General features: G+C 38.8%; 3 protein-coding genes across 7 annotated transcripts; all 3 read right to left on the bottom strand.

The window, feature by feature from the left end:
• Nucleotides 1-207: 207 nt before the first annotated feature.
• On the bottom strand, nucleotides 208-13,719 carry LOC121910769 (protein-tyrosine sulfotransferase 1-like). 4 transcript variants are annotated; one of them, XM_042432089.1, is made up of 6 exons: nucleotides 12,909-13,719; nucleotides 6,615-7,321; nucleotides 5,640-5,798; nucleotides 5,219-5,472; nucleotides 2,489-2,690; nucleotides 208-850 (listed from the first exon to the last, which is right to left on the bottom strand). In XM_042432089.1, the coding sequence occupies exons 2-6, from the start codon at nucleotides 7,020-7,022 to the stop codon at nucleotides 815-817; spliced, it is 1,059 nt and encodes a 352-aa protein (XP_042288023.1). In that variant the 5' UTR covers nucleotides 7,023-7,321; nucleotides 12,909-13,719; the 3' UTR covers nucleotides 208-814. The 4 variants fall into 4 exon arrangements, with proteins under 4 accessions (XP_042288023.1, XP_042288022.1, XP_042288021.1 ...); XM_042432088.1 differs by lacking the exon at nucleotides 12,909-13,719 and adding an exon at nucleotides 10,287-10,525; XM_042432087.1 differs by lacking the exon at nucleotides 12,909-13,719 and adding an exon at nucleotides 10,237-10,525.
• Nucleotides 13,720-13,813: 94 nt separating this feature from the next.
• On the bottom strand, nucleotides 13,814-17,813 carry LOC121910770 (calcitonin gene-related peptide-receptor component protein). The gene is made up of 6 exons (XM_042432091.1): nucleotides 17,588-17,813; nucleotides 16,060-16,096; nucleotides 15,848-15,946; nucleotides 15,642-15,736; nucleotides 15,449-15,506; nucleotides 13,814-14,591 (listed from the first exon to the last, which is right to left on the bottom strand). Exons 1-6 carry the CDS (start codon nucleotides 17,674-17,676, stop codon nucleotides 14,445-14,447), a joined length of 525 nt encoding a protein of 174 aa, XP_042288025.1. The 5' UTR covers nucleotides 17,677-17,813; the 3' UTR covers nucleotides 13,814-14,444.
• A 355-nt stretch (nucleotides 17,814-18,168) lies between these two features.
• On the bottom strand, nucleotides 18,169-25,721 carry LOC121910765 (serine protease FAM111A-like). 2 transcript variants are annotated; one of them, XM_042432079.1, is made up of 5 exons: nucleotides 25,594-25,721; nucleotides 21,852-21,970; nucleotides 21,580-21,636; nucleotides 21,267-21,338; nucleotides 18,169-21,022 (listed from the first exon to the last, which is right to left on the bottom strand). In XM_042432079.1, exons 2-5 carry the CDS (start codon nucleotides 21,903-21,905, stop codon nucleotides 19,085-19,087), a joined length of 2,121 nt encoding a protein of 706 aa, XP_042288013.1. In that variant the 5' UTR covers nucleotides 21,906-21,970; nucleotides 25,594-25,721; the 3' UTR covers nucleotides 18,169-19,084. The 2 variants fall into 2 exon arrangements, with proteins under 2 accessions (XP_042288013.1, XP_042288012.1); XM_042432078.1 differs by lacking the exon at nucleotides 25,594-25,721 and adding an exon at nucleotides 22,461-23,369.
• Between the last annotated feature and the right edge of the window lie 271 nt (nucleotides 25,722-25,992).

Raw genomic sequence — 25,992 nt, forward strand, 5'->3', positions numbered from 1 at the left:
AAGAAGATAAATCAGACTTTGGATCAGGCTTCACATGAGATTTGTTTACAATAAGAAAAACATAGAAAATCACCAGCCTTGTTCTTTAAAGACAAAACAAGAAAGACAAGTTTGACTACATTTTGCACCACCAGAGGGCGGTGTGGCTCAGCTGACTGATGTGATGAGTGTGAAAGTGAATAACTGGTGAATAAAGTAAGAAAACCATTTTACAAGGAGACATTTAGGCTTTTATTCATGTTCAACAGTATACAACGATTAAAAAGCCTCAATTCAGAATGAACAACTTCAAAATCCTGAATGAATGGTCCAACACCAAAATAATTTATTAAGAAAATAAACATACGTCTTCAAAAATATACAGTCATTATGCTTCATGAACACTGACTGAGTCTCAGTGAGTGAAAGATTCATCTAAAGACACATTCACATTTGTGGTGAAGTTGAAACAACTGACAGACATGTTGAAATACTTTCAGGTACGAGGTGAGAGGGCACGTCAAAAAATGCAGTGTATCACTGTCGGTTTCACCGTGGAGGAGACGTTGGCGTGTGAGAAGCAGCGAACTTCCCTGAGCAGGTAGTCCACATGATGCAAGAGTTGAGATCAAAACCCCACAAAACATGATGAGTCCGTATTTAAACACCCGTGTACAGACATTAACACCGTCACACAAGTCTTACAAACGATTCAAAAATACACTTTAGAAAATGTCCCTGTGAGGTGCGTTTACTGCTGAACCGGAAGTCTGTTTAAGGTGCATCCATGTCGTGGAACAGCGGAGCCGAGTTCACAGCATTCTCCTCTTGTTGTTTAACTGGGATGTGGATTTTCTGATGCTTTCGTACTCTGAGAAAAGAAAGCAAAAGTGTTACAGATCACGTGGATGAACTCAAGACCTGCGGTCAGTGTGGGCTGCTCCTGTTTCCTCCTAAAAGTTTCTGATGCTGGTGGAGACTCTTGAAGGTAAAGACAGCATTAAGGAAGTTGAAAAAAAAAAAGACTGAGTAGCCTTATTTTAAGTTTTAAGTTAAATAAATCTAGCAAAGACATCTCCACTGCAAACCCTCTCTATCACAACAGGAACCTTTGATTTAGTAATAATGAGACAAACAGTAGTAACGTAGCCCATCGTCTCTTCAAGGATGTAAACGCAGCTACTGTTGGAAATATGATTGCAGAGCGACACAGCCTGATCATGTATCACATCAGTCTAGTGTTGCGGTCGTGATATCAACGGATGAAATCTGAGGTATCTATGTCAGGACTCCTATTAATGGACGGGTTTACAATATTTCAAGCCACAGGTGTCATGTAAATGGTTATAACACATTCTATTAATTGATATCTCTGAAGCTAATACGAAGCTTCAGCTGTAGATAACTTTCAACGTTACAGTCTTTTTAGTGCCAAACTCACCCACCGCAGCTCAACAGGGAAACACAAAGAGGGAATTAGATGCTAAAGACTGTAAATGTGTCAGAGCTCCAGTAGATATGACTAACTCAGACTGCTGAAGCCTCATATAAGCTTCAGATAAACTTTTAAATGACTGTGTGGAGACATTATTAATTTTGGCCACCATCACTTACATTAAAGCACATTTGAAGGGAATCTTTTAATAGCCAGTATGAACAGGAGGAATGATTACAGCGAGGAAAACCTCTTTCACTGCTCATGTGGACACCTGACTGCTGTTTTCATACACACATGATAAATTGTGAACCCGTCCTTTAACACCTTCCATCAATTTTCTAATTGTTTAAGTTACTTTAAATTACCAACCTGTATGTTGATCCAAAACTTTAATTGTTTTTTTCTTTCAATACAAAAGTTCAAGTGGAAAACGTGCTTTAAAAATATAGTTTGCAGCATCAACAGTCTATATTTAAACTCCAGTACTACAGCTCATCATTTCCACTTCCTCTACATTTTTCTCTTCAATTCCCACAAACAGAACCTTTTACTGAACCGTCAACGTTGCACGACGATCATCTTTACTGTGAACTCGGTTGAGCAATATCTTCTTTCAAAATGAAAAATAATTTTTGGATGTATGGAGACATAGGCAGGAGGTAAAAATCTGTAGTGCTGAAATGAATATTTGATTATTCAATTAGTTGATTGACAGAAAAGTTTAAGTCATTTATCAAGACAGATATGTAAAAACACTCACAGGTTCCAGCTTCTAAAATGTGAGGATTTGCTGCTTCTCTCAGTTTTATATCATATGTGATGTGAATATTTTAGCATTTTGTCTCCTTAAACTCTGAGAATTTGTGATGGACTTTTGTTTAATGTTTTTGACATTTCATAGATTAAACAACTAATCAATTAATTAAATAAAAAATATATAAACAGATTGTAATAAAAAATAATTATCATTTGCAAGCCTAAAAATCTGTTTTAATCTGTCTGCTCTTTTAGTAAAATTCTGGGTATTTTTCAGTGAACATCAGTAAAAACGAGCCAGTTCGTTGGTCTAACCTGTGAGTAGTTGAACGGAGACATCATGGGTTCTTGTCTCGTGTAGTCCGGAGGGTTGGCGTGGGGGTCGTAGCCCAGGCGAGCCAGCATGGGAGCGATTTCAGCCATGTCGTTCAGCACGTCAGGGGGAATGTGCCCCACCCAGTTGGAGAGGGCGTCGGTGTTGACCGGCTTCATCACCTGATCTGTGGAACGCTCGACCCTGCAGTGAGTATCACACCGTATGTTACGAGGTTTATATGGAAGAGAAAAATAAAGGTGACAAATCAACGCGTCTGCCCTTAATACAAGTGTATGTAAGAGGGTACAGACATGAGTCAGAACCACAACATGTCACGTCTTGTGCTAATTAACATTTCTGACGAGCTTATAAAACATTCGTGTGACTAATATAGCTCCGACCATTGCATAACTAATCAAAATAAGGGGGCTAATTCTCTCAGAACGTGGCCTAATTCCTTCAAATACATGGCAGCGTTGGGTTTTGCAGTATGAAGCAGACAGATTCCCACCAAATCCCCTGAGCTCCCCTGAGATGAGACGCTCTGCACGAATCACGACAAATAAGTGGAGCAACACAAATTAAAAACCTACTGGAGGGAAGCCTGTAAGCTTTACTTGACCTTGAAAGTTTTGGCTGCTTCAGCGAAAAAAACTGAAAACCAGATTAAATTTTATATCTCAGAGGGGGTTTTTTGGGGTTTTTTTGGAGGCTACTCAAACATTTCTTTGGTGGGTTGAGTTGGACTCATGATCCAAGTATTTTTTAAATTCCTGGCTACTGGTGTAATTGTTAATCTTATACTGAGGTATTTCCAGCCGTTACAATGTATTAAGATCAGCGGTAGACATCAAGTTGCAGTGCAAGTCCCAATCATATCTGTAAAAATCAAACTCAGAAGAGACTAACGCTGCTATGATTAGTCCATTCAATGATTAGTTGATCCACAAAAAACTAACCAGCAACAACTGTGATAATCATATAATGATTTAAATACATTTTTGATAGAAAATGCCAAAAACCTTGTGCTTGTTTTCTGTGTCTATATGTTAACTGAATATCTTTGGGTTTGGGACTGGTTGGACAAAACAAGTTGTTTGATTATTTCACCATTTTCTTCTTTGACAAAAAAGTAAAATACATCACAAGAGAAGACCTGGACTGCATGTCTGATGACACAAACTGCTGTAGGAGAACAGAGTCCTGTATGTTAGTATGGTGATCATTTAGTAGACTGGGTTCAATTCCCCTGATCCTGCACTCTGACCCATTCTGTGGACAGGCTAAGTAGCGTTTTAAATGATCTGTGTTGTCTCTCTTTCACCTAATTCGATTAATCAATCAACAGAAAATTAAATCTGCAATTATTTTGATGACTGGATAATCGTATCAGTGATTTTTTAAGCAAAAAAAATGCAAGAAATGTACTTGTTCCAGCTTCTCAAATGTGATTAAATGCTTTTCGTTGTCATACATGATATTAAATTGAATATATTTTGGGTTTTGGACTGTTGGTTGGACACTTGAAGACATCCTGTTTGACTCTGGGAAGTCATAACGGCTATTTCTCGCTATTTTCTGACATTTTCTGGAAAAAAAAGAGGATTCATTCATTAATCAAGAAAATAAGATTAAGATTAATCAATAATTGTGGTAATCAATTCAACTGTGTTTTATCTACTTCTTTAAACTCATGAAAGGGAGTCATCAAAACTAGATTAGTCGTTAGTCTCAAAATAAACTAGACGGTCTTGTTACACCTTATATAAGAGAAATGTTACAGCCGTTGCAACAGTGCAGTTGTGAGCAAAGTCCGCTTGTTCTCAGCAACAGTTCTTGAACCTGTTCAGTTGACTGACAGACGGAGAAACGTGAGAATCGCAGCATCCTTTTAGCAGCTTGAAATAAGACACCTTTACTCTAAAATAAACCAAAGGCAGCAGGGTAAGAGTTCACAGGAGGAATCAGTATGGTGAGTAAAACACACTGTGATCTGTGTGATTCTCTAACATTTATATGCAAAATGTATATGTGATGATGAACACACTTGAACACTTGAGACAATGAGGATGGCCAGTTAGTGGAACTGATGAGTTAGTGGAACTAATGATCCATCGAAGGCCAGTCAGAAATTTAAAGGCCTGTAAAACTGAAATGATTATCTTTGGTTTTTTGGTCAAACAAAACAAGAAATTTGAAAACGCCACCTTGAACTCTGGGAAATTATAGCGGTCATTTTTCACCATTTTCTGACATTTTATAAACAAAATGATGAACTGATAATTAAGAAAATAATCGTCAGGTTAATCAATAATGGAAATACGTGTTAGTTTCAGCTCCATTTAAAACTTTTCTAAGACTTGCAGGTCAAATGACAAAAATAAACAAACTTTCAATTTTCATATTTAACCCTTGTGGGCATCCAGCCATGCAGGTAGTTTCAGTTTGGTGGGCTGAGGTTTTGATATATTTGCCTCTGAAACTTCTGCAACCACCACAGAATACAACAGAGGGGGATGAGATTTCATTTAACAATACATTAAAAAAAAGCAACTTGCCCCTCCAGAAAAAAATGTCCTGGTTACTGAGAATAATCCAAACACTCCACCGTCTCCTACTTTTCAAGTTACAGTAGGAGAGATAGATACTGTATCTGGAAACCTCAGCTTATAATAGTGAAACTATCTGCACGGCTAAATACGGCAAGAGTTAAGATGTCACGCACTCACTTGGACAGAGACACGCCACCGGCCTTTCCAATCAGCTCTTCATGGTGCAGCACTGACGGGTCCCACTGCAGCTCGAGGAAGTGAAGCAACTTCCTCATTTCCTCCTCTGGGTGGAGGACGAGCTGCTCGTAGCGTACGGGACGACATCTGGCCTCCCCCGCCGCCTGGCACTGGGTGAACATGGTCTCCACCGCACTGCTCCACTTGGTCAGACAGTCCCTGTAGCTGGTCAGGTCGAAGCCAGAGATGGTCACCTGTGAGGGGAGGCGGAGATATGAGATGAAGAGATAAGACGACGGAGACTGTTTATTTGGTCACAATATGGCACCGGTACAAATTTGTCAAGTGGCTGTTCGGAAACATGAGCCTGTGAGGAAGTTTGTCCGCCTGGAGCCCTGATAAGAAAAGAAGAGCAGCATACCTTACGAGATATCATGGAGTGGACGGTCGCTCGTCCGTCTCGTAGCATGAGCACAAATTTGGCTTTGGGGAAGATGTGCGACAGATATGACAGAGACTTCAAGGCGAACGGATCCTTGTTGCAGAGGCGAGGAGCGGGCTCCCCATGGCCGACTATCACCTGAAACACATGAAGTTAAAGCTTTTATCCAACTACGTGCAAACTGTTAATCATTAAAAGGCTTTTTGTTATTGAGGAGGCAGACATAAATATCACGTTATTTACAACAACAGAGATGAGCACTTATATTAAAAAAAAACATTCATATTTTACCCAATGGAGATTATTTATTACACAGGATTAGGGCTGCATCTAACGATTATTTTCTTGATTCATCGATTAGTTGTTTGGTCTATGAAATGTCAAAAAAATGGTAAAAACTGTTTCCCATAGCCCACGATTCAACCTAAAATTCAATCTAAAGTCTTGTTTTGTCCCAACCAACAGTTCACAACCCAAAGAGATTCAGTTTACTATCAGAGGACTAAAGAAACCAGAGAATATTCACATTTAAGAGGCTGGAATAAGAGAATTTTAGCTTTTTTTTTGTTAAAAAATAATCAAAATACTTGGCGATTAATTTTCTGTCAATCAACTAATCGAATAATGTTTGCAACTCTACCCAGGATACTGCAACATTTGCACAAATTACCTTGTTAATAACTATTTTAAGGTCAAATACAGTAGTTTTTACCGACCTGGTGATTTCATGTTAAATAGCCCTTTAAATTTTGTTTAAATGGTTACAGACATTCAAGCAAAAATTGGGCTGCGAGTAAAATTTTATATTAAAAAAAAGGAGAAATTCTGCATCATCCTAAAGCTTGAAGCCCTGAAACAGTCACATGACATTGGGTATGTTTGCAGCACAGATCCAGAGACGAGTTTCAGGCCAAATTCAACACAGCAGATCGTACGATGCACCGACCAGCTTACCTCTAACAGGAACGCTCGCACGGCCGCGTCCAGCACCTGGTCAGTGACGCCGGCCTCGTCCAGTCGTATCCTCTCCTTAACCGAGCGGCTCCAGGTGGCCCGCATGGTCAAGAGGCGGGGAATCACTCGGGTCTCTTCTCCACACCGCACGGCATTGTGTGCGTCCAGCATGACACGCATCAGCGTGGTGCCACTCCTGGGGAAACCTCCGATGAAGATGAGGGGCGTGTCTTCGGGAAAGTGTTCCATCAGAGACAGGCTCTGATTGGCTGAGCCCAGGGTGAGCTCCATCCAGCGGTACCGATGGCTTTTCGGAGGGCACTCTGTCCCGCTCATGCCCAGGTAGAGCAGGGAGGCGGAGCAGAGCAGCACGCAACCCAGCAGCAGGCTCGATCTGGTGTTCCTCATGATTGCTGGTCGTGTTTGAGAGAGTCAAGAGGACAAAAAACGGTCTTTAGGGGCAGCTGAGGAGGCTGGTGGCTGGAATCAGATGTGATTAAATCTACTTCTTAAATCTCAGTGAAGGTCAGTCAAAGAAAATTATGAGGCCCGATGGAGGCCAGGAGGGTGGAGTCTGGGCGTGATTTTCAGGTGCGAGCTGGGGAGACTCCTCGCTCCTCTGCAGCCCCTCAGCCCTGGTGTCGGAGAGCAGGATCCAGGCCTGCTGCTCTCCACAGCCAGCCACATCTCTTACCCATCTTTCCTACCTAGAAACATGAGAAGAAAACATCTCGATATCAGTTTATATAGCTGACAACCACATAGAGAATCCCTCTTTTTCCCTCCAGGATTGTAAATCTTACAAAAAACATATATCATCTTATTTTAAATTCCTATTAATTATATTTAGTATCTTCAGAACATCCGCCACTGCCCTGAATGAGTGAGCTATTGTGTGATGGTGGCTGTAGACTCATTTTCCCCGAGAACACTTGCACACACTGTTCACAAGAGCTGAAATGCATCCAGTTTTTGTTCTCAGAGCAGCTATTTTGCATCTTTCCTCTGGGGAACCACTGACTTGTTAAGCCATATCAAAGTTGACTGCAGCATGCGACGCAGACACACACACACACACACTCACGCTATATATCTGAAGCTACTAATTACAGCTTCCTCATGTTTTCATTCTCACTGACAGTTTCTGCCACACTGAAATGCAAAGCAAATTGGTTTTACGATGAGATTACTATTGACCCAGCAAGTCTTTCCACAACTTCCTTGTTCCTCTTCTGCAATGTGCACACGAGCAGTTTCATCAGTTTATGCCAGGCTCTGTTTCCTCTTATTCGCAAAATACAATCTAAAATACACATGCCTGCAAAACCATTTGAGATGAATATTGACTTAAAGGGACATATATGCTTTTTCAGATTTTCTGTTATTTATATACTGTTATGATGTCAGATATCTATGTTAAACATGGCCAAAGATCCAAAACTTGAGGTTAATATATATAGAAATTCTCGCTGCAAGTCAAAAGCTCAGTATTCAGCCTGCTTTAAATGCCTTGATTTGCAGCATGTTTTTCTTCCTTGACGACAAGCTGACGTCAGGATCATTGTGCTTGCTCATAAACAGCTGTCCGTTCTATAGTCTTGGTTGCTAAGGTTGTTGCTAAGGTTATTCCATGTGTTGATTGCGTTGTGTGCTCTCATATTTCAGATCAGATTCCAGTTCGAACATGTACAGGTGTATTTGAGAAGTCAACATTTCAAGGAAAGAAGAAGAAAAACAAATGAAATCGGGCTTCTATAGTTTGTTTCTTAGTTGGTTGATGAAGCCTCCCGAGCGGCCAGTAGTCGGCCATGACGCAGCTATCGGAAGCTAACCAATCAGAACAGAGTAGGCTCATTGGGAGGGGGACCATAAAGATACAGGGGCTAAAACAGCCTGTTTCAGACAGAGGCTGAACTGAGGGGCTGCATAAAGAGCCAGTGTAAGATAAATAAAACTGTAAATCATGTGACAATGTTCCAGTAGAGCCCCAGAATATTAATATAGATCTGGAAATGTGCCTCATATCTTAAATAACTAATGTGTCTGAATACTTACTTCACTGCAGTGTTTGAATGACTTTCTAAGCCACATTACAGCTCTGAAACTCCACAAATTCTCATCTCAAAAACAGCAGCTTCACTTCTAACGGCAGCTATAAGCAAATCTGGAAAATCTCTTCCTTTCTCAGAGGTATTCTGGTTTTTTTCTTGTTCAGCCTGAATGTGGAGGGAGCCTGACATCTGGATGCCACGTGGGGAACACTCCTTTCGCTGGGCTGGAGTAGCCTCCCTGTAAAATTTGGTCTGTCGATCAAAGCAAAAAGCAAAAAAAAAAAAAAAAAAAAAACTGATGGAAATGAGGATATCACAGCCAGGCTGGGATACTTAGTCTAGTGGTATCCATAAGCTTTACATGTAACTATAATGCATTTCCATGCAGAGATTAAGCCACTTGGGAGTTTACAGAGAATGAGGCCAGTGGTTTAAGATGAGACTTGCTGTTTTTTCTCAACAGATTTAAAAGACTGGATCACAAAGATTACAGAAAAAAAAACCCCACTAACCTCTGCAGTTTTATTTGCCCAAACAGGTTTGGAGACATTTGTAGATTAAAGATTTATATTTTGTTTGAGACTGCAATACAATGAGGGTGAATTTAATTGTTTCTTTGTGGTGTTCAAAGCACTGAAATTTTTTTTAAAAACTCATCAGTTTTAATTGGGGGGTATTTATTCTTTCAAATTCAGTTCACCTACATTGTACTGGCATGGAGGCAAAAGTCTCAGGGGCAGATATATTTAATCAAATAAACACTCTGATAAATCTGGCGACTGACCTTGAAAAGGAACAACAAACAACTCTGTAATAACAGAACACTTTGACATCTGATCACAGTCAAAGTCTTTGGACTATAGTTGAGGAGACAATCATTGAACCCAGAGCCACCATCAACTCCTGAATCTTCACAGGACAAAATGAGACTTCCTTACAAGCTCCAACATTTTCCCTAAAATCGGGTTGATGCATTAATAGATTTCAGTCAGGAGTCATTATTGGAGCTGTTTCTTTGAATGCTCCTCCTTAAATCTTCAGTAGTTTTTAATGGTGCACACATGCATTTTTGTAAAAGCTATTCTTACTGTCTATTCAAAGCTGCAATAACAATTTTACCTCAGTGGCAAAACGTGTGAAGTGAATATCCTAGAAGCTACTTGTTCAACAGCTGCATTTCTTTTTCTTTTTTTTTTTGTTGTTGTGGTGAACCAGGTGTATAAATATCATAAACAGGTCAAAGCTATCACCGCAGTCAGTGGTGTGTGCAGAAATAGGATTATTCTACGCTTGCAAAACGTAGGCCCAGCAGCCACGAACATCTGGCCTGCTGGATGATGCATCTTGTCTGCAAAAATGCACCCGAGGCGGGCAGGCAGCCACCAGGTGAACGACCTGCTATCAGTCAACACACCGTGACACACCAGCGGACACCTACGGCTCCACCAAACAGCCTGTCAGGGTTTCATAATCATCTTTTGCCCGGTGTTAATGGACTAATTTAGCCGTCTGCAGGTAGCCAAACACGCTTCGTGAGTATATCGAATCAGTTAAAAATGGAGTTCACTCACCAACGTCCGTGAAACTGCCGAAACCCGAAAGGAAAAAAAAAGGCACGAACCTTGATCCAAAAAAGACTGAATCCAGCAGCTCGTCAACACGCACAGACACAGCGGTGTTTCCTCTCATGTGGGGAATCTATCAGTAGGAGTCACAGCGGTGATGTTTAAGCCATTTACAGCTTTTAAAAAACACATTAACGCTCAACGTTTCGCTGCTGTTTCCAAACGTAACTTTGAACCGTATCTGCCGTTGAGAGACAGAGAGAGAGGAAAAAAAACACTGTGAACACGAGCGCAGCCAAGCAAAGAAAGCTGCGCGCTGATTGGCCGATGGCCGTTCTGAATTCTACAACACATCTGCTTGGACGATTCTGATTGGTGGAGGCGTTAAAGGGCAATTCCGCCGTAGTGGCATTTTTTTCCCCCCTCACTGGAGGCTAAAATTACTTGAGCTCATCGATTCGTATGTTGCACACTAAAAGCCCTCAGGGGGAAATCAATCACAGTCTGAACTTTAGCAGAGCTTAAACTCAATCACATTTTTATTAGTTTTATTAGTAAAGCAGATTTTGATAACCTTTTTCAAGTTCATGTGGGTCTTTATGATAGATGGAGGTGTATGTGGAAGACCAAAGGTGACAAAATTACATAAACATAATTTATAAATTAGATAAAAATATTCCTGAATAAAAATAAAGTTAGCTCTGAATTTTACGACTAAAGATAAACACAAATAAACAGTGAAATTAGTAAGTATGAAATGACACCAATTTGATATAAGGTACATGATAAAAATAACATTAAATTATAGGCCTTTTCACAGAACACATTTTGACATATGAAATACATATGAATACATATGAAGAGCATGGGTGTGAATAATAAAATTAGTAATGACTTCAGTTTCAGGCAAGGAATCTATAAAATTATGTATGTCATGTAACGACCCTTCCTTCTTTTATAGATTCCTTGGTTTCAGGGTCGCAATATTGTGCGTGCTGCCTCACTATCACTTGAATATAACAGAGCCATCCTTAATGTTATTAGTAACACTTGTGCTTTCCCTATTATAACAAGTCAACATGTCTGCTGTGAAAAAGGTCTGTTGTCATAACCCTTATGTTGACACTGCCAAGTCAACACTGTGACAGCACGTCCCTATTTCTGTATGAAGAACAAAGTCTGGAAAAAACTTGCAAGGTGGCCTCGATTAACCCTATTTACCTCACTCTCTGTGCATTGTGGACAGCATTTCTATATTTGCTTTATGGTAAATCACAATAATGTAGGAATATGCAACGTGTAGGCACAAAACTGAAATAAAGTTGTTAAAAGTAGACACATAAACTCGAGGGTAATAAACCTCAGTTAATATGTGCTTTTGTAGTGTATATTCTCAAACACAGTAAACCTGGACCTGGCTTCCAGGGCCCCTGAGATTTCTGGGCCCAGGGACAGTTGCCTGCTTTGCCCAGTTGGTTATGCATCCTTGAAAAACAGTAGATTGAGGGTGTAGGACTGCAATTTATGATTTTCATTAGAGATTGATTGTTTTTCAATTAATAATTAATTCTAGAAATGATCAAAAACAATTCCACACAGAGACTTCTGTTTGCTCTGTGCTTCAGCTTCAGTCTGAGCTAAAGAAACAGATGTTTCACCTCTATCTGCCCCTGCAGGGCCAAAGAGGCGTCATTAAACCGCTTACTTAGTCTGACTGCTAACCAACAAAAAATTATTATAATGAGAAAAAAGAGAGAAGCACCGATTAATTCTTAACATTTTTGAAGCTGTGGGCTATAAGTGTGTGGTTTTTATACCTGACTGCTGACTAAAAAATACTTCTCAAATACCTCCAAGGAAAAAAAAGGATTGACTGAAAACAAGTTTGCTGAAATATTTTCAGAGATTACGGAATCAATGAACCCATGTACAGCAAAACAGCTCCACACAGCTTGTGTTTTGGACACATGTAGTTGGTCAAAAATAAAACTTATAAATTGTGACAAAAATAGATTTATGACACAATCTGAAAGAAGAATTACTAATCTGTCTCTAAATACTTTCCGACTTCCCAACCCTGCCTGTGGCCACTCAGCTGCGCGCCCATTGTTTCCTAGTGAAGACTGAAATCTTCAAAAATGGGTCATAAACACATGGCTCCAATTTTTATTTACAGTAAGTAAACTTAGTAAAGCAGCAGGGCACTGTAGTTTTAGTAAACATGAATAGGGATTATTCTTAGTTGCAGAATAACACATATTTGGTGCTATAATAATTATTTATGGCATGATGACGTTAAAATACTTAAACTAAACTACAGTGGTTCATCATAATGAAGGAATATGTCACTCAGTGCAACAGTCTGGCCCAGTGATGTGGGGTTTTTTTTTTTATAGTTTTTGGACAACAATGGAGGTCTATGGTGCTCCTGTGTGCCAATAAGCTACATCCGGCACTGGCTACACAGACAATACTTGTTAGGAGGGTCAGTTTAGATTTGTTAACAAAAAAAAAAAGAAAAAATCAAACCTTTCATCAGCTTGACAATGGGGTAATGAGTCATTTCTTACATAATACTTGTGTGAAACAATCATGTAAATGTACACCAGAAGTGAATAAGACATTAAGGGAGTAATGTGTGATAATATTAACTGATAAAAGTATTGAAAAACACTCACTAGCTGAATTTCCACCGCTGTCTGAGGCCGGTGGTTCAATAGTTGCAGTTTCTCGGCCTTGATGACATTGATGGGGGAAAATATCCCGAGGTCAGCTGTGGCTCCTGTATGTGCTGGTACAAAATCAATGTCCAGGACTTTCACTCTAGTCTCAGTATCTCAGGTACTTAGTGAGAAGAGGAAACTAATGTGATATGCTAACAGGAAGCCCAAAACACAGAAAAATACGCACATCTAACCAGCACATCCTTCCTCACAACATCAAGAACAACATAGCACATTTGAGCTGATCTAGAGATCGAAAGTTTGTGGGCTTATGTGTCAGACTACAGTTTATATCCAATGTAATCTCTGAGCTTAAGGTTTACGATAATATTCCAAGGTGTTTAGCCAGTTATTAACTACCACTAGTGATTACAGTTGTTTATACATTTACACATAACTATCACCAGCAAAGAGAAAAAAACAATTTGCATTTTTTCTCCAGCTATGTCTTTTACTTCAGGCTCTATTGTGGTAGACCGGTTCAAGGCTTGTGAAACGTTGCCCAAATCTCCAACTTTTTCAGTGATTAAAATAAATAATAAAATGACTAATGAAGAGAAACAAACTGACACTTCACTCTGATTATGGGGCTACTATAGTGGGGCAAGTTAATTTATTACTATAGTGTGTTTGGGGGCGTCCTGCAGGTGCTTTCCTGTTTTTGCGTTGACAGACTTACTGGTAGTTGAAGAATGAGAATAAACTGAAGGTGTTTCCTGTAAGCTGAAAGTCACACCGCCATCGTCTGACTGTGAAACTAGTTTTAGATACTCATAAATTAGCACCAGCTCTTCACAGTCTGTTGTGTTGCACCACATGTTATCCCCCAATTCCCTATTTTATATCATCTTTAGCAAATGAACATTCAAAAAAGGCCTGCAGCTTTTATTTTACATAACATCTCTTTCCTCTCACCAAGAAGAGACAACGATCACCACTTGGTCCCTTGTGTCATTACACAGCCGCTCTAATAATACTGTCTGACCTTCTGTTAGTGCTGTACAAGTGCAAGTTTAATTGCATGACTGACTTATATTACAGCTTGGGAAATCATACAGCAGCAGAAACCCTTATTTCTATGCACCATAGTAGAAACTGATGACTAACGTTAAGTCAGAAACCAAAAATATACAAAGTAAACAGCTGACTGTCTCTCACATTAACTGATGTGAAATACAAATTAGAAGAGTCAGAAGCAAAACAAGACCAACTGTGACTCACGGCGCATAAACCTGTACTTGAAAAGCATGTGTATGTTTGATTTATATACACGTACATGCATCTTCTTCCATTCATTACATTTCAGAGTTAATGAAGTCGTTTTAGCCGTTGCCAGGCAGCCGTTGTGCATCCGTTCTGTCTGCATGTTGTCCACTTTAAACGGTGATGGGAAAATGGCGCAGGTAAAAAAAAAGAAACCAGTCCAGCTCTGTAATAAGTTTTGACCTTCGCTCCGGGTCTCCTGCGGGTCAGTTCTGGCCTGTCACTGTGTCAGGACTGTTCAGCAGCTTCATCCATCTCTGCGTCTGCTGGAGCTGCGTTTTCTTGCTCTGGGTCACCGGGCAGGACGTCTGCGACTGTCTGGATGAGCTCCTCAATCTGCTCCTCTGATAACCGCTCTTCACTCTCTTCAACCATCTGGAAACAAACAGAAAATTTAAGGTCATATTTACAGATGTCTGTTATTGCAAAAGATGTGACATTAATTATTCCTCAGCTTGAACTTACTTTATTATAACGCGGTGCACATTTTGTGTGGGATTTGCTTTCCGCACGAGCAACATAAGTCGTTTTTTAAGCTCAAGTGTGTAACTGTGGATGTTGGCAGTTACAAATGACGGGAATGTGTGAGTAAATGAAAAACAGGAACTTAAATTCACAGGATTTATGCAACACGGACAGACAGTGCACATTTATGTTTTCCACCCTGACCAGTCCGTGATCACTTTGCAGATATGAAAATATGCTTTGCATCTGAATGAGTCCAATTTTATTCACAGTAAGCAAACTTAGTAAAACAGCAGGGCACTGTAGTTTTAGTAAACATGAATCAAACAGGAGTACACAGTGCATTTGTTGGGGATTAATTCATATTTGATGCTGTAATCATTATTTATGGTATGAGGATGTTAAAATACTTAAACTAAACTACAATGGTTCATCATAATGAAGGAATATGTCACTCAGTGCAACAGTCTGGTCCACTGATGTGTTTTTTTTTTTATAGTTTTTGGACAAAAATGGAGGTCTATGGCGCTCCTGTGTGCCAATAAGCTATATCCTGCACTGGCTTCACAGACAATACTTGTTAGGAGGGTCAGTTCATTGTTAGTTTGTAGGATTTGTTAACAACAAATAAAAAAACAACGAAAAAAAAAAAATCAGAACTTTCATCAGCTTGACATTGGGACACTGAGTCACTTCTTTCATAATACTTGTGTGAAACAATCATGGAAACGATACCAGTAGTGATGAAAGTATTGAAAAACACTTACTAGCTGAATTTCCACCGCTGTCTGTGGTCGGTGGTTCAACAGATGCAGTTTCTCGGCCCTGATGACATTGGGGGAGTGAATATCATCAGTGTATATACAATATTTGTGTTCATCTCAAAAATAGTATGGATTTTATTTAAATAACAAAAAAGCATGAAGGAAAACATAAATCCTTTTGTCAGATCTTACTGACTTTGTGAGTTTGTGAGGCATCATGGTGGTGAGAAATTCTTTGACGATCTCTGGACTCTGTCTGCTGCAGGGTGTCTTCGACAGGTACTTCAGCGTCTGTGTGGAAAAGCAGAAGAAACTGTGAGACTCCCTTTTGAGGGAATGTGACACAACAGGCACACAGAGCAGGTTAAAGTCAGTGAAGAGAAGAGGAAGACGTGTGCCGACCTCATACATAATGGTGTTGAGATTCTGCTGCCCGGCGCTGTGTTTGTTCTTCCCACTGTCCTTCCTCTGTTCCTTCAGGTCTGTCAGGAGTTTAAACACCTGAGGAGACACAGACAAACAAATCTGAAGTGAGACTAAGTTATTTTTATCTTTTCTGTTGACAGTGGAAAAGAATTTCATGTAAAACAGTGACACAGAATGCATTACCTTACCTCATAGTTACTGAGCATAGCAGCGTTAGCATTTTTCCTGAAAAAAAGAAAATAAGTCATGTTTAAGCAGTTGGTTCAAGTGTTACTGAGGTCACATGATGACACCTGAGCCACCTCCATTGCTGAATGAAGTGAGATGTGGTTGAAAGCTCTGAAACCTTTGAGCTCAGATTATTTTGGTTACATTAACATAAGAAAAGTGTTTATGATGAGAGATACATTGACAGGAAGTTGGGATGTAGATGAATACATTGGGCAAAATTAAGAAGACCAGGTGCACAACAATAATGTTTGTCTAGTTTTGATTTATTTAAGAATATAATGGATCACAATACTGAAACTTTTGTTTTCATTACTTTCTATTCTGTACATTTGGAAACTGCAAAAATGTTTTACTGTAGCGTAGTGCTGCAACTATTAATATTTAATATTTAAATATTATGAAAAACATCCATTACAATTAGAGCCAGTCTGATATATCGGTATTACAGATATATCAGTATCGGCGTATATGTTGTCTGATATGCGCTGATATATTTTTTTAGTTTTTAAAGTTTAATAGGCAGAATTTCATGTATATTTGATCCTTAATTCAAGTTTAATATATGTGTACATTTTTTGTTGTGTTTTTAAATTTTATTTATAATTATTTATAATGATTAAATATACAGTAAAGTTTATTGTTAATCTGTAAAATATCATGCCTCCATTACATATCTTTGTCACACGTGTGTGATGACCACATTTGAGGAATCACTGCAAAAATAGTGTTTATGTATATATTCTGTGTATATAAAATTATCAACCGATATATTGATATTGGAATTTTTTACTGCCTAATATTGGTTCCGGCCCCAAAAATCCAGTATCGGCCAGGACCTAATTACAATTTTCCAAAAGCACAAAGTGAATTCAACCAAGAGTCCAAAATCCAAAAGATATTCAATTTTTATGTCAATTACTAGTAAAATGACGTAAAACACAGAAAAAAGAGAAACTGGTACCAGCAGGTTAATTTTCTGTAGGATAATCACTGAATATTGTTAAATATATTGAATGGTTTATTGTTTCAGCACTATTTTATCAAGCAAAAACTGAAAACAGTCTCAAACTTGTCTGCCTTTTATTTCAAAATTGGTGTCAGCTTTGTCAGACAAGAGATGCTGTTCTTTCAGTATATTATTATTATTTAATCCTCAGCTTTATATCATGATCAGGTGTTACACTGTCAGCTGATGGCAGCATGTTTTAGCTGACTTATCCATCTTTGGAATGAGTCTTTTTTATCTTATTAAAACAGACTACACTTTGGTGTTTTTCGATTGCATTTACTGACTTTAAAATGTGCGTTTTCAACAGGCCGGTCGATAAATTAACCGCAAACTGCGACGAACACATGAACCTTCATTAACAACGTTTGGCTGAAATAAAATATAAAAGCGTGTTACAATAAACATCACACAGCTTCCAGTTAACACTCGCTGTAAACAAATCTGTACTAATAATCAATAAAAAAAAAAATGCTTACACTTCCATCTCGTCAGGCACCTTAGCTGTGGTCCGATGCAAAAGTGTCCGTGTAGAACATGAAGACCAGCTCAAAAGTTCCGCCAGCATCAAACGGCCTCCATTTATTTATTAATTATTTGGCGGTTACGTCCGGTCTATCGTGTTTTATACAGGCATGATTTAAAAATGCTGTTTATCCTTTGGTTTACACCTCAAGTAAGACATGACAATTATTATGTAGTGGCTAATGGAGGCTAAATCTTTTTAGGATGGCGAAGTCATTACCCGCCCTACTCCTTCTCTGATTGGCCAGTACTCGTTGCCTTCGTTGTGATTGGTTAGAATTAGGATAAGAATATCAGGGTAAGCCAATCAGAGGCAGAGTAGGATGGGTCATGACTTCGCTATCCTAGGCGAAAAATCCTAATGGAGACCAAAGATTAAAGCATCAAGCTGTCAAATATCTCCACCTGCTGTTTAATCTGACTCACTACTGAGAAATCAAAGACTGTGACTGTGAAGAGTGAGTTAGTCCATCAAACACAATTTAAAACGGCTGAAAATAATATTTCATATACACAACGAAATAAATACTCAATATTTCAAAGTATGAAATTTATTCAGAAAGCAAAGAACAGTATAAAAATAACAGTTCATGATAAAGCACATAAAATGACTGTATATCACATACTGGAATGTACTGTAAGCTTGATCAACAACTATCCTGTTCAAGAAGTCTTGTCCATGCATAAAAGTTTTTCATTTTAACAGTTCAGCTCTTGCATCAGACGATGATTTTGAATTTGATTTTTTGATTTTGATTTGAATTGATCATTTATCTGCAAACAACACATGAAAATGTTAAGTTTCATCATCAGGCATAAAAAAGATTCCATAAAATAAAGGAAATCAGAGTATCTTAGAGGAAACATAATGAACCAGACACTTTACAGTGAGTCCTCTCTGATGGAAAAACTATGTGATGAAGACCTGGTTCCTAAATTGCTTTAAAAATGTCTTTGGCATTTTCGTACTGCAATTCTTCTTAATTATATGACAATAAACATATATCCCAACATCAATATATTTGAATAAAAATGAAATAAAATTATTGGCCTTTAATATTGGCCGGTTGATTTATCAGCTGAGCTAAGAAATCCAACCAGATCATCTTAGTTTCTTCAAAATCATCACATTTGCTATGAGCAAGCACAGAATTAAAAAACATAAGAATTATTTATGGATAAAGAAAAACTGAGGCAAAATACAGTAAATAAAAATCAACCAAACAAAAACAGGTATTTAGAGATGCAAACGTGGCTAAAAATGAGTATGAAGAAAACATGTTTCACTGAATATGATTATTTAAAACACTGAAAACACCAATTTTTAATAACATCCCTCCCTGTATTCCTTTGGTGTTTAATTAAAAATGTATCCTGATAGATGCAAAAACAAGTAATAGCCCTTGTTGTTCAGCACTGAAATTGCTCTCACTGTATCTTTAGTCTGCAGCTTAGTTACTGTTTGTGTCCATTGGGACAGGGTCCTCTGTCTGACAGAAGAACTCAAAGAACGTCTTGAGTTTCTCATCACCTGCAACCGCTGAGTTGTTGACGGCATTTTTAAATGCTGTGAGATTTCTGCTTTCGACCAGTTTCTTCACATTGGTCATCATGTTTTGGTGTTGATCATAATCACAGGCAAGGTACGCCTTCAACACATCAAGTCTTCCTCTCTCTACCATCTGGACAATGATCTGCTCCATAATGATAAACAAAGGATGGCCATACTCTATGACACTATTGGGTTCACCCCTTGGACTGTGGTAGTGATACCCTCCAGTATGCATTGCAACAACATGGCAGTACTTATCAAAGACAGGAGAACCAGATGAGCCAAAGTAAAAACAAGTCTCGTAAGTTAGAACCTGTCTGTTATGTTTTACAGATTCTGCCACATTCCCGAAGAAATTGCGAGTGACCATCTGAATGGTCTCTTGACTTTCACTGTAATAACTGTTTTCAACCAGAACGCCGCCTGGATTTTCATGGTAATGCCTCTCCACAGTCTGGCTGTGCTTATCAGATGGAACAATAACACATGGATCAATCCTTTTCACACCTTCATCAGGATGCCCAATTATGCAAATTCCACCACTTTGGGGAAGGAATCCAAAGTGTGGTAACAGTCCATCAGGCAAAGTCTGATCAGCACGGAGCCTCAACAAAGCCCAGTCATGCATGTGCCCTGAGACATCACGACAGTATTGACCACCAACCATTTCCTCCACTACATTTGCTCCTGACTCTTGCTCTCCCTCCATCTGGTCTAGACTTTCAAAAGAGAAATGGACAGTTACCCTCTGCACAAGTTGCCCTGTACTCTCATTATAAATGTCTTTAACGACATGGCCGTTTGTGAGGACAAACTTGTCAAACAGGAGAAAGCCACTTCCACCAGGCCTCCCATTTATTCTCACCTGACACACTGAGCCACTCAGCTGCATCAGTTTCTTCATTGTTTTCACTTCATTGCATGTCAGAGCATTCTTTCCATACTCAACATGGAAGAGATTTTGAATACGAGAACGCTTAGAAACACGCTGATTTTTCATGCTGTTCACGACATCTTTAAACTTAGAAGACAGGTTACACCGCAACGTTTTTGAATTAGGTATTTCATGTATTATTTTGAATGTGGCCACGACATCATTCAGCTCTGGTTTCCCTTTTGGTTTATTGTCATTCATTGACTCAGTTGTGATTGACTGCTGTTGAGGATCTCGGTTTTCATCAGAATCAGATCTCGGAGATTCATTTTGCACCATGTAAGCATCATCAAGACTGCCAGGCTGACTTTCTGGTGGACTAGACTGATTGAGCAGTATGATCTTGAAAGTTTTACCATCAAGATCATCAACGAGGTTGGACATCTCCGTGTTTACCTCGGTGCTTTTGTGAGAGAGCGCACAGTTCTTTGTAAATATAGTCTTTAAAAAACGACCATCTCTCCTCAGAGCTTGCTTCACCTTTTCCCCTTTGTATGCATAAACAGTAATTTCTTGAATTTCTTTTTGTAGTGCCGGGTTTCTCATGAGTTTCATTACTTTTTTACCTCCCTTTGTTAGGACATGAAACCTCACAAGCTCACCAGACGGCCTCTTTCTTTGAGGAAGACCAGAGCCACTAGCCACTGCCTTGTCTTTAGCTTTAACATATCTGACAGTCAAGCGTTTTTTTTTAATTAGACGGCATGGAAAGTGTGAACTGATAGCTCTCCCATCTCTTATAATAACAAGCTCTTTGTTTTTGTTCTTTTCTGCAATTTCTCTAAACTGTGAACTTCTCTTCAGCACATCCTCAACAGTTCCTGCTTTATCACAGGTGATAGTTGTGGGTTTCTTGTCACTCCAGCACCAATCAAAAGAATGTGTTCCATGTGGCTCCACTTCCTGGTGATGAAAAAACAAAAGTCTCTCTTAACTGAATTAAGGTAAAACAATTTTTATTCCATTAAAGCAATGTCACATTAAAACCTTGTCATATCACCTCAAACACATTGCTGAAGTGAAATGAAATCTAACAAAAAACAGCAGCAGTTGGGACTAAGATGTTAAATTAAAATGCTGAATGAAGAAGTCTTTGTATTTTATCCATAATCTAGCCAACACAGAAATGAAATAAAATGTAACAAACCTTTACTTGTAACTTGTCAGCTTGTAATTTAGGAGGCTGACTTCTGTCTCCATTCTGGTTACCTGTCATTTTCTTCAGATAACAGACAGTAATGTTATCAATAGTTATGTAATACAGAATGCATGCTCAACAGTTTTGACATGTTCATATTATTTTTTTCATTAACTTCCTTGATAAGGGACAAAGAGCAAACAGTTAGAGAAAACAGTAGTCTCACAAATCAAAATATTGAATGTTCAATGAAGAGGTCTTCTTTGTATTTTATCTATAATTTTTATTAGCCAACACAGAAATTAAATAAAATATGACAAACCTTCGCTTGTAATTTAGGAGGTGGAGTGCTTTCCCCATTCTGGTCACCTGTCATTTTCTTCAGATAACAGACAGTAATGTTGTCAGTAGCTATGTAATACAGAATTCATGCTCAACGGTTTTGACATGTTATTTTTTTTCATTTATTTCTTTGATAAGCGGCACTAAGCTGGATGAAATTACCAAACCCATATAAAAAAGTAGTCTCACAAATCAAAATAATGAATGTGGTAAAAGTATATCAATTAATATAGAATAGAAGAAAATCAGTACCTTGACAAATTTGTCCATTGGTCCACCATTTTTGGCCTTCAACTTAAATCCCATCGTGATGCTTGCAGATGAATATCAGCAACTTTGATGGTGAGGTGAAAGTCGTTGATGTAGTATACCTACAGGAAAAGGCAGCGAAATGTGATTAATCTTTAATGGTTTATAGTACATAATATATATATATAATTTAGTGTATTCATATCAAAATATGATATGATATGATATATGGCATTTTTCCCCCCGTCCAAACAACATGGCTGCTTGAACCCTCGCCAGCGGGGAAAGTTCACTTTTTGTGGTTTTACATAGGAAAGCCACTGTACTTGTATACTTTAAGTACAATGTACAACACCTGTTACTTTTCTTTCGGTATTTCTAGACCGTTTCTACATTTCTCATGTTCTTATACTGAATAACGCACATAAAGCTAAGTTATAGCACTGGCGGCCATTTAACAACTGCAGTCGTCTCCGACAATGACAGTAAAATATTCGACAATATTCTGTTACAAGCCTCAATATAGACAACAGCTAACTCTGCTGTACCATCTTTAGCTAATTCGGATAGAAAGGAACGGTTTGAAGTATTTTTGAAGACCGAAAAACTTACCAAAAACTGCGCGATTAAACCGCCGATGACGTACGGAAGTACAGAGAGAACGAGAGCTCTGCAGCGGTCCTCTTTCTGTTTTAAAACACCCGCCTTTGCTTTGACGTCATAGTTCTTCTTCTTCTTCTTCTGATGAAATTGCGGCAGACTAGACGGAGCAAAGGCGTCTTGCTACCCTCCACAGGTCATTTATAGAAATCCATTGAATTAGTTAAATCCTAAAGTAGAGTCCAGTGCGATGGATTAAATTACAGTTTTTGTTGTTTCACAGTGTTCCACGATGAATATTGATTTTAATGAATGATCTGTAACTCCAATTTCTGACCGCTCTGCTTGCGTGAGGCTTCTGTCTGTGTGATAGTTGGTGTATTGCATCAAAGTATGATTCACAGTTTCTGCCTCTCCACAGATGCATTTTCCAACAAACCAGTGCCAGCCCATGTTTCAGGGCACAGTGACCCAGTCTCAGCCTAGTTATTATCAGATTGTCCTTCCTGCCCATTCTTGTAGGCCTGTTTGACATGTGTGTCAGTGTTGGCTGTATTGAAAAATAAAACCTACCTTTGTTTCCCTCCTTCCATTATTTTTGCCTTGACTTTGCTATTCCTTGTTGTATTAAGATCTTACACTCAACCCTTCCATGCGGTACTTCCATATCTAATTCCTGTTGACATCTCTTTTTGCTGTCTTATCAGCTTCTTCATTCCCCTGTACTCCTACATGAGCTAGGACCCAGAAAAAACAGCAGTGTCCCCAAACTTAGATATTCAATTTAACACCGTCAAAATTTTTACTGTTAGATCTAGTCTGACCCCACTTCTCCCACCATTCAGTGCCATTGGTGTTGCGGTAGAATCTGAGCATCTTTCCTGGTCTAACTTCCTCCACCTACCCAAGTGCCCACAAGATTGCCACAAGCTCTGAAGTGAAGAGCTACATTTATAAAAAAAAAAAAAAAAAAAAGTCTACATTGGGTTCTGGCATGGTGGAACAGGTGGCCAGCACACTGCCGGGCCCATCAACAAATCCTGTGCTCTCTCACCTATGGAATTTACTAGACTCTCCCTCCTTACTTTTCCACCTGTTCCCTGAATTTCTTAGTGCTCCCCTAACAAATACTTAGCAGATATTAAGAACCTATAACTCTGTAGCTTAGACCAGTAGAACAGAGACAATTTGCTCCTTCTCAGCTCTAATGTGGTTTCCCCCATTTCAATCAAAATAGCATTAATAGGTGTTGTTCTAAAAGTCCTGCCACATGTTTGAAGTGCTTTAGCCTGCATCACATCCAGCTTCTTTAGAACAGAGGAATCTGCTGTCCCATATGTCATAGACCCATAATCAATTGCAGATCTTATGATTGTAAATCATCATTAATGTTCCTCTATCCGCTCCCCCAGTCAGATCCTACCAGACATCGTATGACATTATGATTTTCTCACACTTTGCAACTGTCTTCCCTACATGTACCGTCCATGTCATTCAAACCAGGCGCCCAAAAATGTGAATGTTTGAACTCTTTGAATAAGCTTGTTATATAGCCTGAGGTCCTGTTGTGATGCTTTCTTTTTAAAACCAAGGACCACATACTTTGACTTTGCAACCAAAATTTTAAAACCCATTCCTCTGCCCATATCACTACTTTATCCAATACCGGCTGCAGTTGCTTACGTATGTGGTCTAAATTTCTACCTCTTTTCCATAAAGGTCCGTCATCAGCAAATAGCAATACACCAAAACTATTTCACGCTTTATAAAAATATCATTGATCATCAGATTAAACAAAACTGGGCTGATTACACTTCCCTGGGGGGTCCCATTACCCACATTTTCTTCATAGGATATAGCCCCACCTACTATTACTTGAGTAGTATGATCTCTCAAAAAGTTCTTGATCCAGTTTAGCATCCTACCTTGTACCCCAGCATCATACAGCTTTATCACTAAACCCTTCTTACACAACATTTCATATGCCTTCTCAACTTTGAGAAATACACCCACTACTGTTTCTTTATTTGATAAAGCCTTCCTGATATCCAAATCTAGTGCAGAGTCCATAGTGGATTATCCAACCCTACAGTCACTCTGATAGGGGACGAAATATGCCTGTTTCTGGAGCATATATACTAGTCTGTCTAACCATACATTTCCATTATTTTACATAATACAGCTGTAAGTGCAACTGAGCGGTAAGAGCTAGGAGTCTTGGGCTATTTTGGCCGTTTTTGCATACGTTTGAATTTGCCTTTATATATCACTTTAAAAAATGTTTAACATGCCAATGTTTGGTATCTTTTTTTTCAGTACAACATCACCTATCTGACCAGACAGTTATTTTTTTCACTTTGACATACTATATCGTCATATTGGACCAAAAAACACACAAAATACATAAAATCCGATCAGGAAAATTGTAGTATTTTCACTATAAGAGACACAAACATGTTCAACAAAGCATTTTAAAGGTTGCAAATGTAAACACAGGTTGCAAATGTGAACATATAATGGTAACACTGAGATAAAATCAATCTATATACATCTATTTACAACAAAAAGCAGATGTAACAATAGGCGTTTTTTACTTTTTAGTTATGCCACTCTTCAAAATAGTTGATGTAAACTATTAGACACAGAACTATATTACAGGCCTTGCATTCCCAGAGTGTAGTGAGGTTCCCAAATAGTGCAAGTATAATATGTAAAGGTAACACTGAGATAAAATCAAACTATAGAGAGCTATTTACAACAAAAAGCAGGTGTAGCCATAGGCGTTTTTTTTTCTTTTTCAGCTGTGCCACTCTTCAAAACAGTTGTGGGTGTCCTGCCTTAACACCCTCTCAGGTTACTATTATTATTATTATTATTATTATTATTATATCATATATCTATTATTATTATCACTGTTATTGTTATTATTGTTGTTATTATGCTTCTCTGTGTCTCTCTCCTAACTCCTCCCTCTCTCAAACGGTTGGGTTGAAAGAGCTCAACCCAACTGGTCGTTGCTCTCTGATTCCGACAATGAGCTGTCATCAGCGTCTTCCTCTTGAAAAAACAACTTTATGGCTTGGCTTACGTTAAGCGTTCGCTTCATTTTTCCGACTCAAAAACTTCAAATCTTTCCGAAAATTATCTCAATATCTCCTCACGTGTCTCTGTTGTTCTCTCTCTCCCCCGCTTCTTTCTCTCTCCCGCTTCCCTCTCTCGCCCGCATTTCTCCTCCGTAGGTGCTCTTCACAGTTGGTTTTACTCGGTTTATCAACACCAAACAAAAACTGGCATAGAGTTTAAAGCCAGCACTTTTGACAGAAGTTGACAGCAACACTTAATGTGACTTTGTTTTTATGCTACGACGTCCTGAAACAGACACGTCATTTAATCACGCCGGCGTGATCGGCGACTGCTAAGGGCTAGACCAAAGCTAATAAGAGGCTTCAGCAGCGTGTATTAGCTACATCAAGTGGAAATAATCCAAAGTTGGAGCATTTTTTATATTCTACAGACAGAGAATGAATCCCAAATGACTAGACTA

Source organism: Thunnus maccoyii, chromosome 13 (genome assembly GCF_910596095.1).
Source record: "Thunnus maccoyii chromosome 13, fThuMac1.1, whole genome shotgun sequence".
Lineage (NCBI taxonomy): Eukaryota > Metazoa > Chordata > Actinopteri > Scombriformes > Scombridae > Thunnus > Thunnus maccoyii.

Coding starts and splice junctions, on each gene's coding strand:
- LOC121910769 (XM_042432089.1), bottom strand. CDS start 7,022: ATGAGGAACACCAGATCGAGCCTGCTGCTGGGTTGCGTGCTGCTCTGC. Junction 5,799..6,614: donor TGCGAGCGTTCCTGTTAGAG/GTAAGCTGGTCG, acceptor CATGTGTTTCAG/GTGATAGTCGGCCATGGGGA. Junction 5,473..5,639: donor ACTCCATGATATCTCGTAAG/GTATGCTGCTCT, acceptor CTCCCCTCACAG/GTGACCATCTCTGGCTTCGA.
- LOC121910770 (XM_042432091.1), bottom strand. CDS start 17,676: ATGCTGGCGGAACTTTTGAGCTGGTCTTCATGTTCTACACGGACACTT. Junction 15,947..16,059: donor CTATGCTCAGTAACTATGAG/GTAAGGTAATGC, acceptor GTGTCTCCTCAG/GTGTTTAAACTCCTGACAGA. Junction 15,507..15,641: donor ATGCCTCACAAACTCACAAA/GTCAGTAAGATC, acceptor CAATGTCATCAG/GGCCGAGAAACTGCATCTGT.
- LOC121910765 (XM_042432079.1), bottom strand. CDS start 21,905: ATGGGATTTAAGTTGAAGGCCAAAAATGGTGGACCAATGGACAAATTT. Junction 21,339..21,579: donor CTCCTAAATTACAAGCGAAG/GTTTGTCATATT, acceptor TGTTATCTGAAG/AAAATGACAGGTAACCAGAA. Junction 21,023..21,266: donor CTGACAAGTTACAAGTAAAG/GTTTGTTACATT, acceptor TTTCATCACCAG/GAAGTGGAGCCACATGGAAC.